Below are 11,651 nucleotides of genomic sequence, written 5' to 3'. Positions count from 1 at the left end.
TAAGTTATAAATTAAAGATGTAATCAATAATGGCAAGTAATGGGCATCAGAGTTTGATTTTATTTAATATCTTGCATATATTATATAGTTTTTATAATTCAGAATTTTTTAGAAAGAAAATGGAGTTACTGTAGTGATGACCGAGCCTGCTCGGATAAGTCAGTTACTCGAGTGAGCATCGCTCTTCTCGAGTAACTGCATTCTTGTCCGAGCAGGCTTGAGGGGGCGGCGGGGGTGAGATCCCTCTCACTCTCTACCCCGCTACTCTACGCTATCCCCGCCTCCCTGAGCCTGCTCGGACAAGAATGCAGTTACTCGGGAAGAGCGATGCTCGCTCGAGTAACTGACTTATCCGAGCATGCTCGCTCATCTCTACTATAGAGTCAATCATGATACATTCGGTGAAAGTAAATGAGTTAATAAAAGTACATTAGCCCCTTTCAGTCACACCCATGTCAAGTACAAGAAGGAGCTTACGTGACTGTAAAGCATTAAAATAGACAGAATGGAATTTAATGTTCAATACATTTTGTATTATATTTTCTTAAACTGAAAATTATATGAAATCTGAGTGCATTTCACTACAATTAATACACAGAAAAACTACATTTGTAAGCAATTTCAGTGTTCATAAGGGAATTCTTCAAAATGAACTCTCTTGTTTCAAAGATGGAAAAAGACTGAAAGTTTTTATGTTTAGAAGAAAAATAAGGTTTTACAATTATAAAGCGAGAGAATAAAAATGAAAAGTCACATGACCACACAACGAAATGCTAGAGCAGAAAGAGGATTACAAGACCATTCCTTAAATAGAACCCATCACATTGAACATAGACCTGTAGGACCAGAGCAGACTGATATATTGTTTGTTTTTTCATTTAAATTCCTTCTTATTTTGGCCTTAGGAGTCAACTGGGCAGTTCTACTCACTGATTGACAATTATCTCTATGGACACTCATACATCAAAAGATGTTAACCAGTAAGTAGCAATGCCCTTTTGACCCCTAAGCTGGAACTGAGCAGAAATTGTAATTAATGAATTTCATATTTTAGTGAATCATTTTCCACAAAACTGTTTATCAGTCTATTCAGCTAATCCTGCCCTATAACAGGCTGCCAACACATTGGACTGCATGTTCAACATAACAGGTTCCCTTTAAAAAAAAAAATTCTGGCCAACTACCATTGGCAAGTCTGTTACAAAATTATAGGCCATCATTAATATTCACTAGTTCATTGGCTAATTGTAGGTCCTTTTACACAACCCAACTGTCATGCAGACAAATGTTTGGACATAATTGGGCTATGTAAAGGGACTTTAAATCAGGCAGTAGTTTACAGTCTAAAGCCTGGTTTAGACACAGCGATTATCGCTCAAAAGATGTATTTTGAGCGATAATCATTGTGTGCATTTACAGAGCAAGGTGATGGCTGAAACTTTGAGCGATCACCTTGCGCTTCGAGAGGGATATGCAGAAGAAAAGTAAGGCTGCTTGTCTGCTGCATCCAGCTGTTCTCTGCTCGGAGCACTCAGCTGTTATACAGCTAAGTGCTCCAAGCGGGGTATGCCGAACACAGCTGGACCGCTGTATTCTTCATACCCCGTCTGTTCACGGAGCACTCAGCTGATATACAGCTGTGCGCTCCGTGTGGAGTATGAAGAACACAGCTGGACTGCTGTGTTCTTTATACCCTGGCTGTGTTCACAGAGCAAGATACAGCTGAAACAATAGTATCAGTTGTATCCCGCTGTGAACTCCTCATAAGACTGATCATTCTCTTTCAGCATGCTCTTAGAAGTTCAATTGCCCTTTAATGGTACTGAAAATAGAGCAAGTCATTTCATACAACTTCCACATTATAAGCAATTAGTCCATCAATAGAAAATCCCAGGTAGAAAGTCACTCGCTCAATACTTTTACCACTTCTAAGCTGGCCAAGATAAACAGGTCGAACTGGAATATTGATTCCATCGCTGCACTCCACATAGATCATGTTGTCTTCAGCTCTGCCACTTACAAGGAGAAGGAGTTCTTTAATCACTTTCTCTTTCCAGATGTCTCCATTTAGCCACAGAGAATTTAATTCTGATATTGGCATTTCAGAAAAGTTTTGATCTATTTTCCCTCTATGAATTAGCCTTCTTAAGCCACCATTTTTACCTAGATAGAAATGTGCTAAGGGTTGTTTGGCATTACACATGTGCCTATAATTGCCTCTGAAGGACTTTTTCATTGAGATGACATAATCAGCTATATGTTTAGAATTGCAATCCAACTTCTGAAGGTGTTGTGGCCAGAAAAGCAGTGAAGCCAAGAAATAAGGTTCTGGATATTTGTGGTCAAGTCCAATGATGCTCAAAATGTCTTTAAGATGCTTTTCTAGTATTTCCACTTGTTTAATCGCTGTAGATTTTGGAGAAATGCAATGAAGTACAATATTTGCCAAGATAAAATTCTGTCTGTCTTTAAGAAGCATGTCTGATTTGTTTGTGGAGTTCTCTAACAAATAAGTGTATGCTTTGACAATGCTTTCCATCTCAGCTTCTTTTCCATGACCCGTGAGATATTCTAAGATTCCAGAGAACCTATCGACTTTATATTTTTCTAAACATGCCCTGTACTCCTCTTTTTGTAGCGAGTTGCTCTTCTTTGTTTGGTCTTCCTCATTGGTAATCTGCATTAAATCATAATCATAGAAATGACGGTTGTATTTTTTCCGATAATCAGAAACTCTGTCACGTATTTTAAATTCTGTGCTTTCTTTATTAACGGCCTTTTGCTTCATATACACAAAATAATCTTGGAAGAAGTCAAATTGCTGTTTTAAACAACTTTTTAGTTTAATTAGAAATGGTCGATGGTCACTGAGAACATTTTTGAACTTATAATCTTTGTTGGTATTGTCCACTGAAATATCCCACCTACCAGACAAGTACTGTCTTAAGTGTTTTCTAGCTAGAATGTCATTTGATTTGAGCCCTGGTATATACAGTAGAATATCTACAGTGTAGAGGCAGACTTCAATCTGGCCCAGATACCCTGCTGTATTGTACACATTGTGATGTCTAGCTTTAGAGCTTTCATATTCAGGTCTCTCAGTTTCTGTCTTTTCTGTTTGTTCTTGACACTTCTTGAAGGCTTCTGATGCAGTACTAGACATTTTTAGTAGGTTGTCAAGTTCTTCTGGTGATATTGGATTGTCTTTTTTAATTTCATCCATCATGGCTTTTAACTTGCACTTGTAGACCTGACCTAAAGTATCTAAAATAAAGGAATTTGTAGGTGCAATGCGTTCTGCCTTTTTTGCCCAATCCAAGGCATCAGTGAAGTTCTTTTCTCTGATGTAGAAGTGTCTTGCTAATGCTTGGAAGATGAAAGGGTTCTGGTTAAATCGCATTGTGCCTTCTTTTAGAACAATTTCCACCTTAGAGCTTCCTTCAGCTTTCTCTATTTCCTCCATTAAAGGCGAAAACAATGTATCAGTTTCATCTCCATGCTCCTTCCGATGTCTTGTGATCAGCATACTTTGCATGTCACGCATTAAAATTTCTCTGCCAATTCCAGTATCATGGAACTCATTGGTTTGCAACAGCTTCAACATGATACTACTCTGTTGTATATTATATGTGCTTTTCAATTCCTCTATACATTGACGTGCAATCAATGGGTGGATTATGCGCAGTCCTTCATATTTCCCATATTCTTCCACTTTTGTGCGAATAAGTATTGTAGAATAAGAGCCTATAGTATCTTCAATGCTCTCCTGATGCCAGTATGTCTTTTTTGGTGTTATACCAAGGAACTCTTCACACTTAGATGCAGAAATGGTTGAATCTATCACATATTTGTTAAGAAGGGCAAGAATAGAAATGAGGTAAGTTGTCTTGCTTGCATTGTTTAAGCCTTTTAGAGTATTTCGGACTATCTTTTCAATATAGGTCTTATCAAAATTGCTTTTCATGATCATAAATGAATAGAAATTATCAGGGTGGTCATGTTGCTTTTCAATTTCTTTCAATTTTCTTACAAATTCTCTTTGTTCCTCTGCCGAAAGTTTGTATGTTAGAGCAATACTGCTTGTGCAATTGGATTTAGCACTTTGCTCCGGGTTCTGAGATCTCACACAATTTAATATGATCACAACTGGCTTCTCAAATCTTATATGTCGTTCGGCAATTGCTGACTGGATGCTATTCTGCAAGATAGAGATGCTTTCCTCATCCTCATAATCATCCACTAAGAGTAGGACGGGATAAAATTCTTTGTTACTAGGTGATCCATGAACTGCAAAACTGACCACCTCTTGTGCAATATCTGAAAAGCTATCAGTCTTTCTGTTTAAAATAGCACAGCGGAATGTTTCTCGCAGTTCCCAGAGAGTATGCATTGCTGTTGTGGTCCCGCCACATCCAGGGTGATGAAACAGAGTAATTATTTTTACACTTCTTTGTTTCTCATTTTTAGATTGATAAGGGCCAATGGGGGCTGTAAAGAAATTAATAAATGTCGCTAATCAAAAAGGAGTTAATATATTTTGCTTAGTAATCTATTTGAATCAATAAGGTTGAATACTGCAAATATTCTATTCTGCTCTGAAGGACTCATGACTATTGAGTAATAGGCCAAACGTCTGATCTAAGTGGAATCAGGAAGTTAAGAGCAGATGTTCATAAATGTAGTGAGACATAGCCTAACCGCAAAGAAGTTGTCAGCTATTTCTCTATATTTACTAATGTACTAGTCTAAAAGTCATGTGAAATCAGCTATTTCTTGAATGTCATATATCAAGCCTAAATGTCAAAGTTTATTGAATGATTATGTCATTGTAAGATATAGAAGTCATGTGTTTTTATCAGATGAATGTATGTATCATGAGGTTACTCCTTGTATTACCAGAGGTCGCATCCCTGCGTGGGCGATCTTCTATATAAACTGAGACTATGCCAATAAAGACTTAGAGTTCATTACTTCATCATATACCGTGTGTATGGTCAGTACTTAGACTCTCAAAAGGAGCGCTCCTCCTGCTTAGGTCAATTCGGAACCGACAACATAACTGACCAGTCTGTTTGAACAAATTAACCCTCGACAGTTCTTGGCGTCCAACTAGGGGGCGGGGCTTACCTTTACGGGACATCGCAACCAGTAGACTGAAACAAACTCCTGGCCCGTTGACGTGGATACTGGATTCGGAGACCCCAGACTAAAAACACCGGTGTAACAGGTAAGAGCTTATCTTACTATTATACAGTCTGGATTCTTTTGATCTGTGTGTCTCTAACGGACTAGAGGTTGGTTGTTGCCTGTTTCCTATATTTTCTGCCCCGTCCATATTTTAGAGTGAATAAGTTCATTTAACTGTCCTAGACGGAAGAACTCACTCATTGGGACTTAAAGAGTCATGTTGTCTGTATTGGAGATTGAAATAATTGTCATTATTATAGTCTCATTTCTGGCAGTCATATTCTTACTCTGGATCTGTTATAATATTACTAAAAGTTCCCTAAGAGGCGAAGTCTGGTCTCCCCTGAATCCTAGTGTTTGAAGTTGACCACGTTTTAGTTCTGTAAATCTATTCCAGGACAGGGAACTGTGTGTTCCCAGATAGTCTCAGTGATTATCTTAGTTTACTGTGTGAAATATACGTCCTGTATACTTAGTGAAGAATAGTCGGAAGTGGTCAAGATGGGGTCTGAACAATCTAAGATATATCAGACTCCTATTGAGATAATTAAAGATAGAGAAGGGGAGGACATTTGCAGACAAGCCTATAAAGTTTACAAACGTATAGGCCTTAAGAAGGCGGGAACATTCAATTATGAATTTTGGTCACAATATGAGGATAAGCATAGAAAGGAAATAAGAAAAAAGGGTTTGGAAAAAGGCATGAAGGCTATTCTGGACTGCTCTAAAACAGCGGAAGACGAACACTGGGACTCCGAGTCCCGAGGCGAGGGCATTTTAGTTTATTGTCCTATGCCCCGGCCACCAATAGACGTTCCCATGGAAACCCCTACGGTTCCATTAGTCTCTCCTGTCGTCCCGGCCGCTCCACCAATGTCTCCAAATAATCCCTTTAATTCTCTGTATCCCAATTTGCCACCCCTGCCTCCTACGTATCCACAGGCTACTGCCCAGATGGATACACCTCCCTACAGCCCTCAATCAGGATCCCCGGGCCCTGAAGTAAATAGAGGTCCGGCTTGGGACTGTCCACGTTGTGGTCAACAGAATGCCTGTTTTAAAGAAATCTGTACAGTATGTGGGACTCCACGTCACAGGGACCAGTGTAGACAACCGGTTCCCTTATTCCCAGTTACAACCTCCACTACCCATTATAGAGAAACAAACAGACCGAGTCCACCATTGGGCACGGTCAGACAAGAGGACACTGACAGACCATCGTCTTCTAATGACAGACCTACGGACGCACATAGACCAACTCCCGGGTCTACAGTCACTACATGGCGACCCTGGAGCGCCACAGACCAGATGGCACTGTGTCAGCAACTGCCCGATCCCCAGACAGAGCCAGCAGCTTTCCATAGAAAGTTGGAAGTCATACAGAAAAACTACTCTGCCACTTGGACAGATATGGAATGTCTTATGAATGTAAAATGTCCTCTGGGCCTTTACAATAGTATTGCTCAATTTTGTGGTCTTGAAGATGACCCCCAGACATTACTTAGTGGTACTCAATATGTGGACAAGGTTAAAACCTGGTTTAAGGATAAAGCCCAAGAGAGACGTACAGCCCTAACCCAGTGTAGACAGAACAAGGGCGAGTCTATTGAATGTTACTTTGGCCGTTTAGAGGAAGTTGGCAGAGATCTGGGTTTATATGATTGTCCAAAAGCAATACGTAATGCTGCTTTTTGTGAAGCCTTTATGCAAGGAATAGATAAGCGCCTGTCTGAACGCGTTAAAGCATGTACCCCCGATTGGCGACAGGCCAAACCGCGTGATCTATATAAGAAAGCTGTAGGATTTGTCATGGACACAGAAGACCACGCAAAGGGTGTTATGGTTAAACATTACACCATGGAGGGGGACACAGTCCGACTTAACGACCCCAGGCGGGAGACCCGTAAGTGTTATAACTGCGGGAAGACTGGACACTTGGCCCGTAATTGTAGAGCCCCTAAACGCCCTAGACAGAACATGTTAGACGAAAGGGGGCAACAGGGAAGTACGGCCAATACCACATCATCCCGCCCACAGGGAAATAACGGGTATACCAATTACCAATGAAGGTCTGGCACTCCTTCCCCCGTGTCCCTTATAGTTACTGACGCACGTGGGCCACAAATTTTTCAGCCTCTAAAAATCCAGGGGAAGGAGGTGCCCTTTTTAATTGACACAGGGGCTACTAAATCATGTGTCAGTACCTCACAAGTCAATGACCTTAGTATTCCCCTCTCAGACTCCATAGCCATAGCCGTTGGAGTGTCCGGTGAACCAACACCCATGCGTGAGACCGAGCCCATAGAAGTCTCTTTTCAAGGGTCACGAGTCCTCACTCGCTTCCTGGTGTCACCCGCTGGGGATTGCATCATGGGAACCGATGTGATGGGACCCCTGGGGTGCTGTATTCAGCTCCATCCTTCCGGTGAGGCTCATGTCAGTACCTCTGCGGCCGACCACCAAGTATTCTGTCTCATGGCAGCAGACTTGGTCACTCCGCCTCCTTCTTGTACTGTATATGTGTTGACCCCAGAAGATACTTCCACTGAACCTGAACGCTCCATGGGTAGTTTGAATATGTGTGTGTAAAAGATTGCAATTGTATATGTCTTTCGTAGAGGTGTGTGAATTTTATGTTTAATCACTTTTTATTAAAGTTTGCGTATATATCAAAATAAAATAATAAGTAGCAAGTAGGTCTCGCAGGACTGTATGAATTGTATGAAACATTTAACCAATTGTCTAATATATTGATCCGGTTTTTAATATTCATACCTTAGTAGAAAGGAATTTAATAGAGAAGAGAAAGAGAAGGAAGAAAAAGAGAGATACACAGGTTCACAGATACATGCCAAAGGAATAAATTGGGAAGGGAATCCTCAGACAACATCTCCTCCACTGATAAGATCTTAGTAACCAGAGTGGTTATTTCATGGTTAAATGAAACCATGTTTTTTTTATTCATTTAATATACGTATATATGCATGTTTAATTTCTTTATTTGCGAGAACCATTCAATTTTGGTTTGTGCAATTGGCTTCTGTGTATTTAATTTTTTATTAACAGACTTTTGTGTTTATACCTCCACCACAGCGCTCTCCTTTTCTTTGTCTGTATAAATGTACTTGTTTCTTCTAATTTCTGTGCTCACAGCACAGCTGCAGCTTAAATGGCAATCACCTTCCTATTTAAAGGGGTTGTCCCGAGGCAGCAAGTGGGTCTATACACTTCTGCATGGCCATAATAATGCACTTTGTAATGTACATTGTGCATTAATTATGAGCCATACAGAAGTTATAAAAAGTTTTATACTTACCTGCTCCGTTGCTGGCGTCCTCGTCTCCATGGTGCCGACTAATTTTCGCCCTCCGATGGCCAAATTAGCCGCGCTTGCGCAGTCCGGGTCTTCTCCTCTTCTCTATGGGGCTCCGTGTAGCTCCGCCCCGTCACGTGCCGATTCCAGCCAATCAGGAGGCTGGAATCGGCAATGGACCGCACAGAAGCCCTGCGGTCCATGAAGACAGAGGATCCCGGCGGCCATCTTCAGCAGGTGAGTATGAAGACGCCGGACCGCCGGGATTCAGGTAAGCGCTGTGCGGGTGGTTTTTTTAACCCCTGCATCGGGGTTGTCTCGCGCCGAACGGGGGGGGGGTTTAAAAAAAAAAAAACCCGTTTCGGCGCGGGACATCTCCTTTAAGGGATTTGTCAATCCTCCCTCTTTGCCTCAGTAATGATGTGTGTTTATCTCAGACACTCAGCATATCTAGATCGTCTGTCTTAAGACTGTTTTGTCTGTTTGATCCTGTTCCTGTATCTGTTTATTCTGTATGTTCTTTGCCTTGTGCTTTAGCCTGTGTGCATTCCCGTATCTGTGGTAAGTTAGTCCTGTTCTATGTTCTGTACATTATCCCTGTGTCCTGCCAGGGATAATTAGTCCTGAGGGTTCTAGTGCAGGGTCGTTCTTATCAGGATACCTACCCTGCTTTTAGGCAGGGGTCTTCCCATCTTCCTGATTAGCTAAGGGCAAGATTCCCCATGTGAGTTTGCCTTGCAACTGGGGTCAGCTGTGAGCCACACCAGGCCTGGTCCAAAATCTAAGCTGGTTGGTTAGCATAGTGGGTCCACACTCCGAGTCCCTAACAGATAGACATTGCATGCAAATAGGAGAATAGAAAAAGAGAAGTCCGTCATAAGAGTCAGAAGAAAAGGCAGAGAAAAGTAAAAGGAGTTCTACCCAAATCAAGTAATAGAACAAGACAGATAAGCAGAGTAATAAGTACAGAGGAATATTCCTGTAGTCACCCGAAGCAGTCCCAAAGTCAAGCAGAAAGAAAAAAATCACCTTGTGTAATTGAGATATTTACCTCAAAGTAAAGAAGTGAAAATGTAATAGGTCTATGTAAAACTTTCCCTGCAATAAACTGCGTTCCTATTTGCACCGTTAAGCCTAAATCCTGGCATCCCTTCCCACCAACCTTGTGAATGAGTGAGTGCACAGTGAAGAGTGGGGAAAAAGAAAGACCTATTGTGAAACAGAGCTCTACTGCCACCATTCTACACAGTCTGAGTCTCTGCAGTGATTGTTATTATGGCTTGGTTTGGACCTCATTTCCTCTTGGCTGCATGCTTGATACCTTTCTTTAGACTAAGGTGGATGTTAATTTTCCATCAACCTACTTCTTTTGTAGTTTTTTTAGCCATTCTTTGTTAGGCTGTTTTAGCACTACTTAGCCCATTGCTCTCTCACTGAAGTACCTCAACCCTGTGTCTCCCAGTGGATGTAATCCCACTGTAGGAGATAAAAATCACTTAGGCATATGCCTAATCACTTTTTGCCACCAAGGCAAGACTACTTATCTGGTCCCTTATCCTGCATCAATGAGTGCTGCAGTGCATACCTATGTACTCCATATTCGTAACGCTATTACAGGATTCCCACTTGTATTAACCAGTGACTGATAAACCTTCTGGAAATGATGACCAGGAACATAGGTCCCATCATTGTTCTGATGAGAAAAGGTAGTGGCAAAAAAAGGAAGTGAAGCTACTCCAATGGGGGTCCAGTGATGGCAGGCTGGGGTGTTTTTCAGGTTAATTGTTTTATATATGTTGAGGTGAGAGATGTGCATCAATTTTTGGGTGCTGCCAAGCCAATGACTGTACAGCTTATATGGTTGATCAGTGGTGATTTGTGGAACGAGAAAGTCTAAAAGTAGCATGTGAGATGGTGCAACCCTTTTTGAAACAAAGTGCACTTATTCAAGTATAAAAAGTGTTTATTATTAAATGAAAACCAGCTGAGAAACGCCCAGCCTTTTGAGCTAAATTATGCCTCTTTGTCAGTCACACTGGAGACACACAGCCATGTAGCTCCGAAGGCCATTGGCTTGTTTTTCAGGCGGTTGTGCCTTGCATAGCTCCCTAGGTCATTAGCTTGCCTGGGACATGCAACACCAACACTTTCCCCAAGTTGTGTTGGTGTTTTGCAACTGCTTTTCTGTTCAAGTGCACCGTCCAATGAAGACTGTGTAACAGTCAAGCATTATGTACCACTTGTAGAGACAGTGACCATAGTGTCTTTCTGTGGGAAGAAATGAAAGTACTTGTTCTTACAAAACGTTTTTTCAATATACAAGCATTTTGTGTTACAGAATAAGTAGAGTAGATATAAAAAGTCTATACACCCCTGTTAAAATGCCATATTTCTGTCATGTTAAAAAATACGGCAAACATGAATCATTTTGGATTTATTTCTATATTCAATGTGACCCATTACTTGTACAATTCCATTGAAATACAAACTGTAATAATTCAGGATGGAAAAATAACAAAACTAAAATAATGTGCTTGCATAAGTGTGAACACCCTCTTATATTTGGGGATGCGGTTTTGTTTAGAATTAGCCAATCACATTTAAACTCATGTTAAATAGTAGTCAGTACTCCGCTGTCATTCGCATATAAAGTTCAGATTTTTCTAGTAGGATTTTCTTGACATTTTCTTAGTTGGTCAGTAAAGAGCTTACAACACATCAAAGGGAGCTGTTTGTTAAAAGGTATCAGCCAGGAGAAGGGGACCAAAAAGGTCCAAGACATTACATATGTCATGGAGCACAGTGATGATGGCAATCAAGAAGTGGATTACATTTGACACAACAGTGAAATTAACAAGAATTGGACGGCTCTCAAAAATTGATGAAAAGATCAAAAGAAAATTGGGCCAGGCAGTTGCCAAGAGGCCTACAGAAACATTAAAGGAGCTGCAGGAATTTCTAGCAAGTACTAGTTGGGTAGTGCATGTGACAACCATCTCCTGTATTCTTCATATATTTGGGCTGTGGGTTAGAAAGAAAAAACATCCAAGCCCGACTACATTTTGCCAAAACCTACATCAAGTCTGCCAAAAGTATGTGGAAATACATGTTATGGTCTGATGAGACCAAGGTTGAATTTTTGGACCATAAC

At 40.9% G+C, this 11,651-nt stretch overlaps 1 protein-coding gene across 1 annotated transcript; it reads right to left on the bottom strand.

The window, feature by feature from the left end:
- Positions 1-1,299: 1,299 nt before the first annotated feature.
- LOC136587220 (sterile alpha motif domain-containing protein 9-like) lies at positions 1,300-4,463 on the bottom strand. Its single transcript, XM_066585774.1, has one exon. It carries the CDS (start codon positions 4,388-4,390, stop codon positions 1,844-1,846), a length of 2,547 nt encoding a protein of 848 aa, XP_066441871.1. The 5' UTR covers positions 4,391-4,463; the 3' UTR covers positions 1,300-1,843.
- Positions 4,464-11,651: the final 7,188 nt, after the last annotated feature.

The sequence above is a fragment of the Eleutherodactylus coqui genome, chromosome 12 (assembly GCF_035609145.1).
Source record: "Eleutherodactylus coqui strain aEleCoq1 chromosome 12, aEleCoq1.hap1, whole genome shotgun sequence".
Lineage (NCBI taxonomy): Eukaryota > Metazoa > Chordata > Amphibia > Anura > Eleutherodactylidae > Eleutherodactylus > Eleutherodactylus coqui.
Note: the sequence above shows the minus strand (reverse complement) of the source record. Positions and strands in the feature narration are given on the sequence as shown.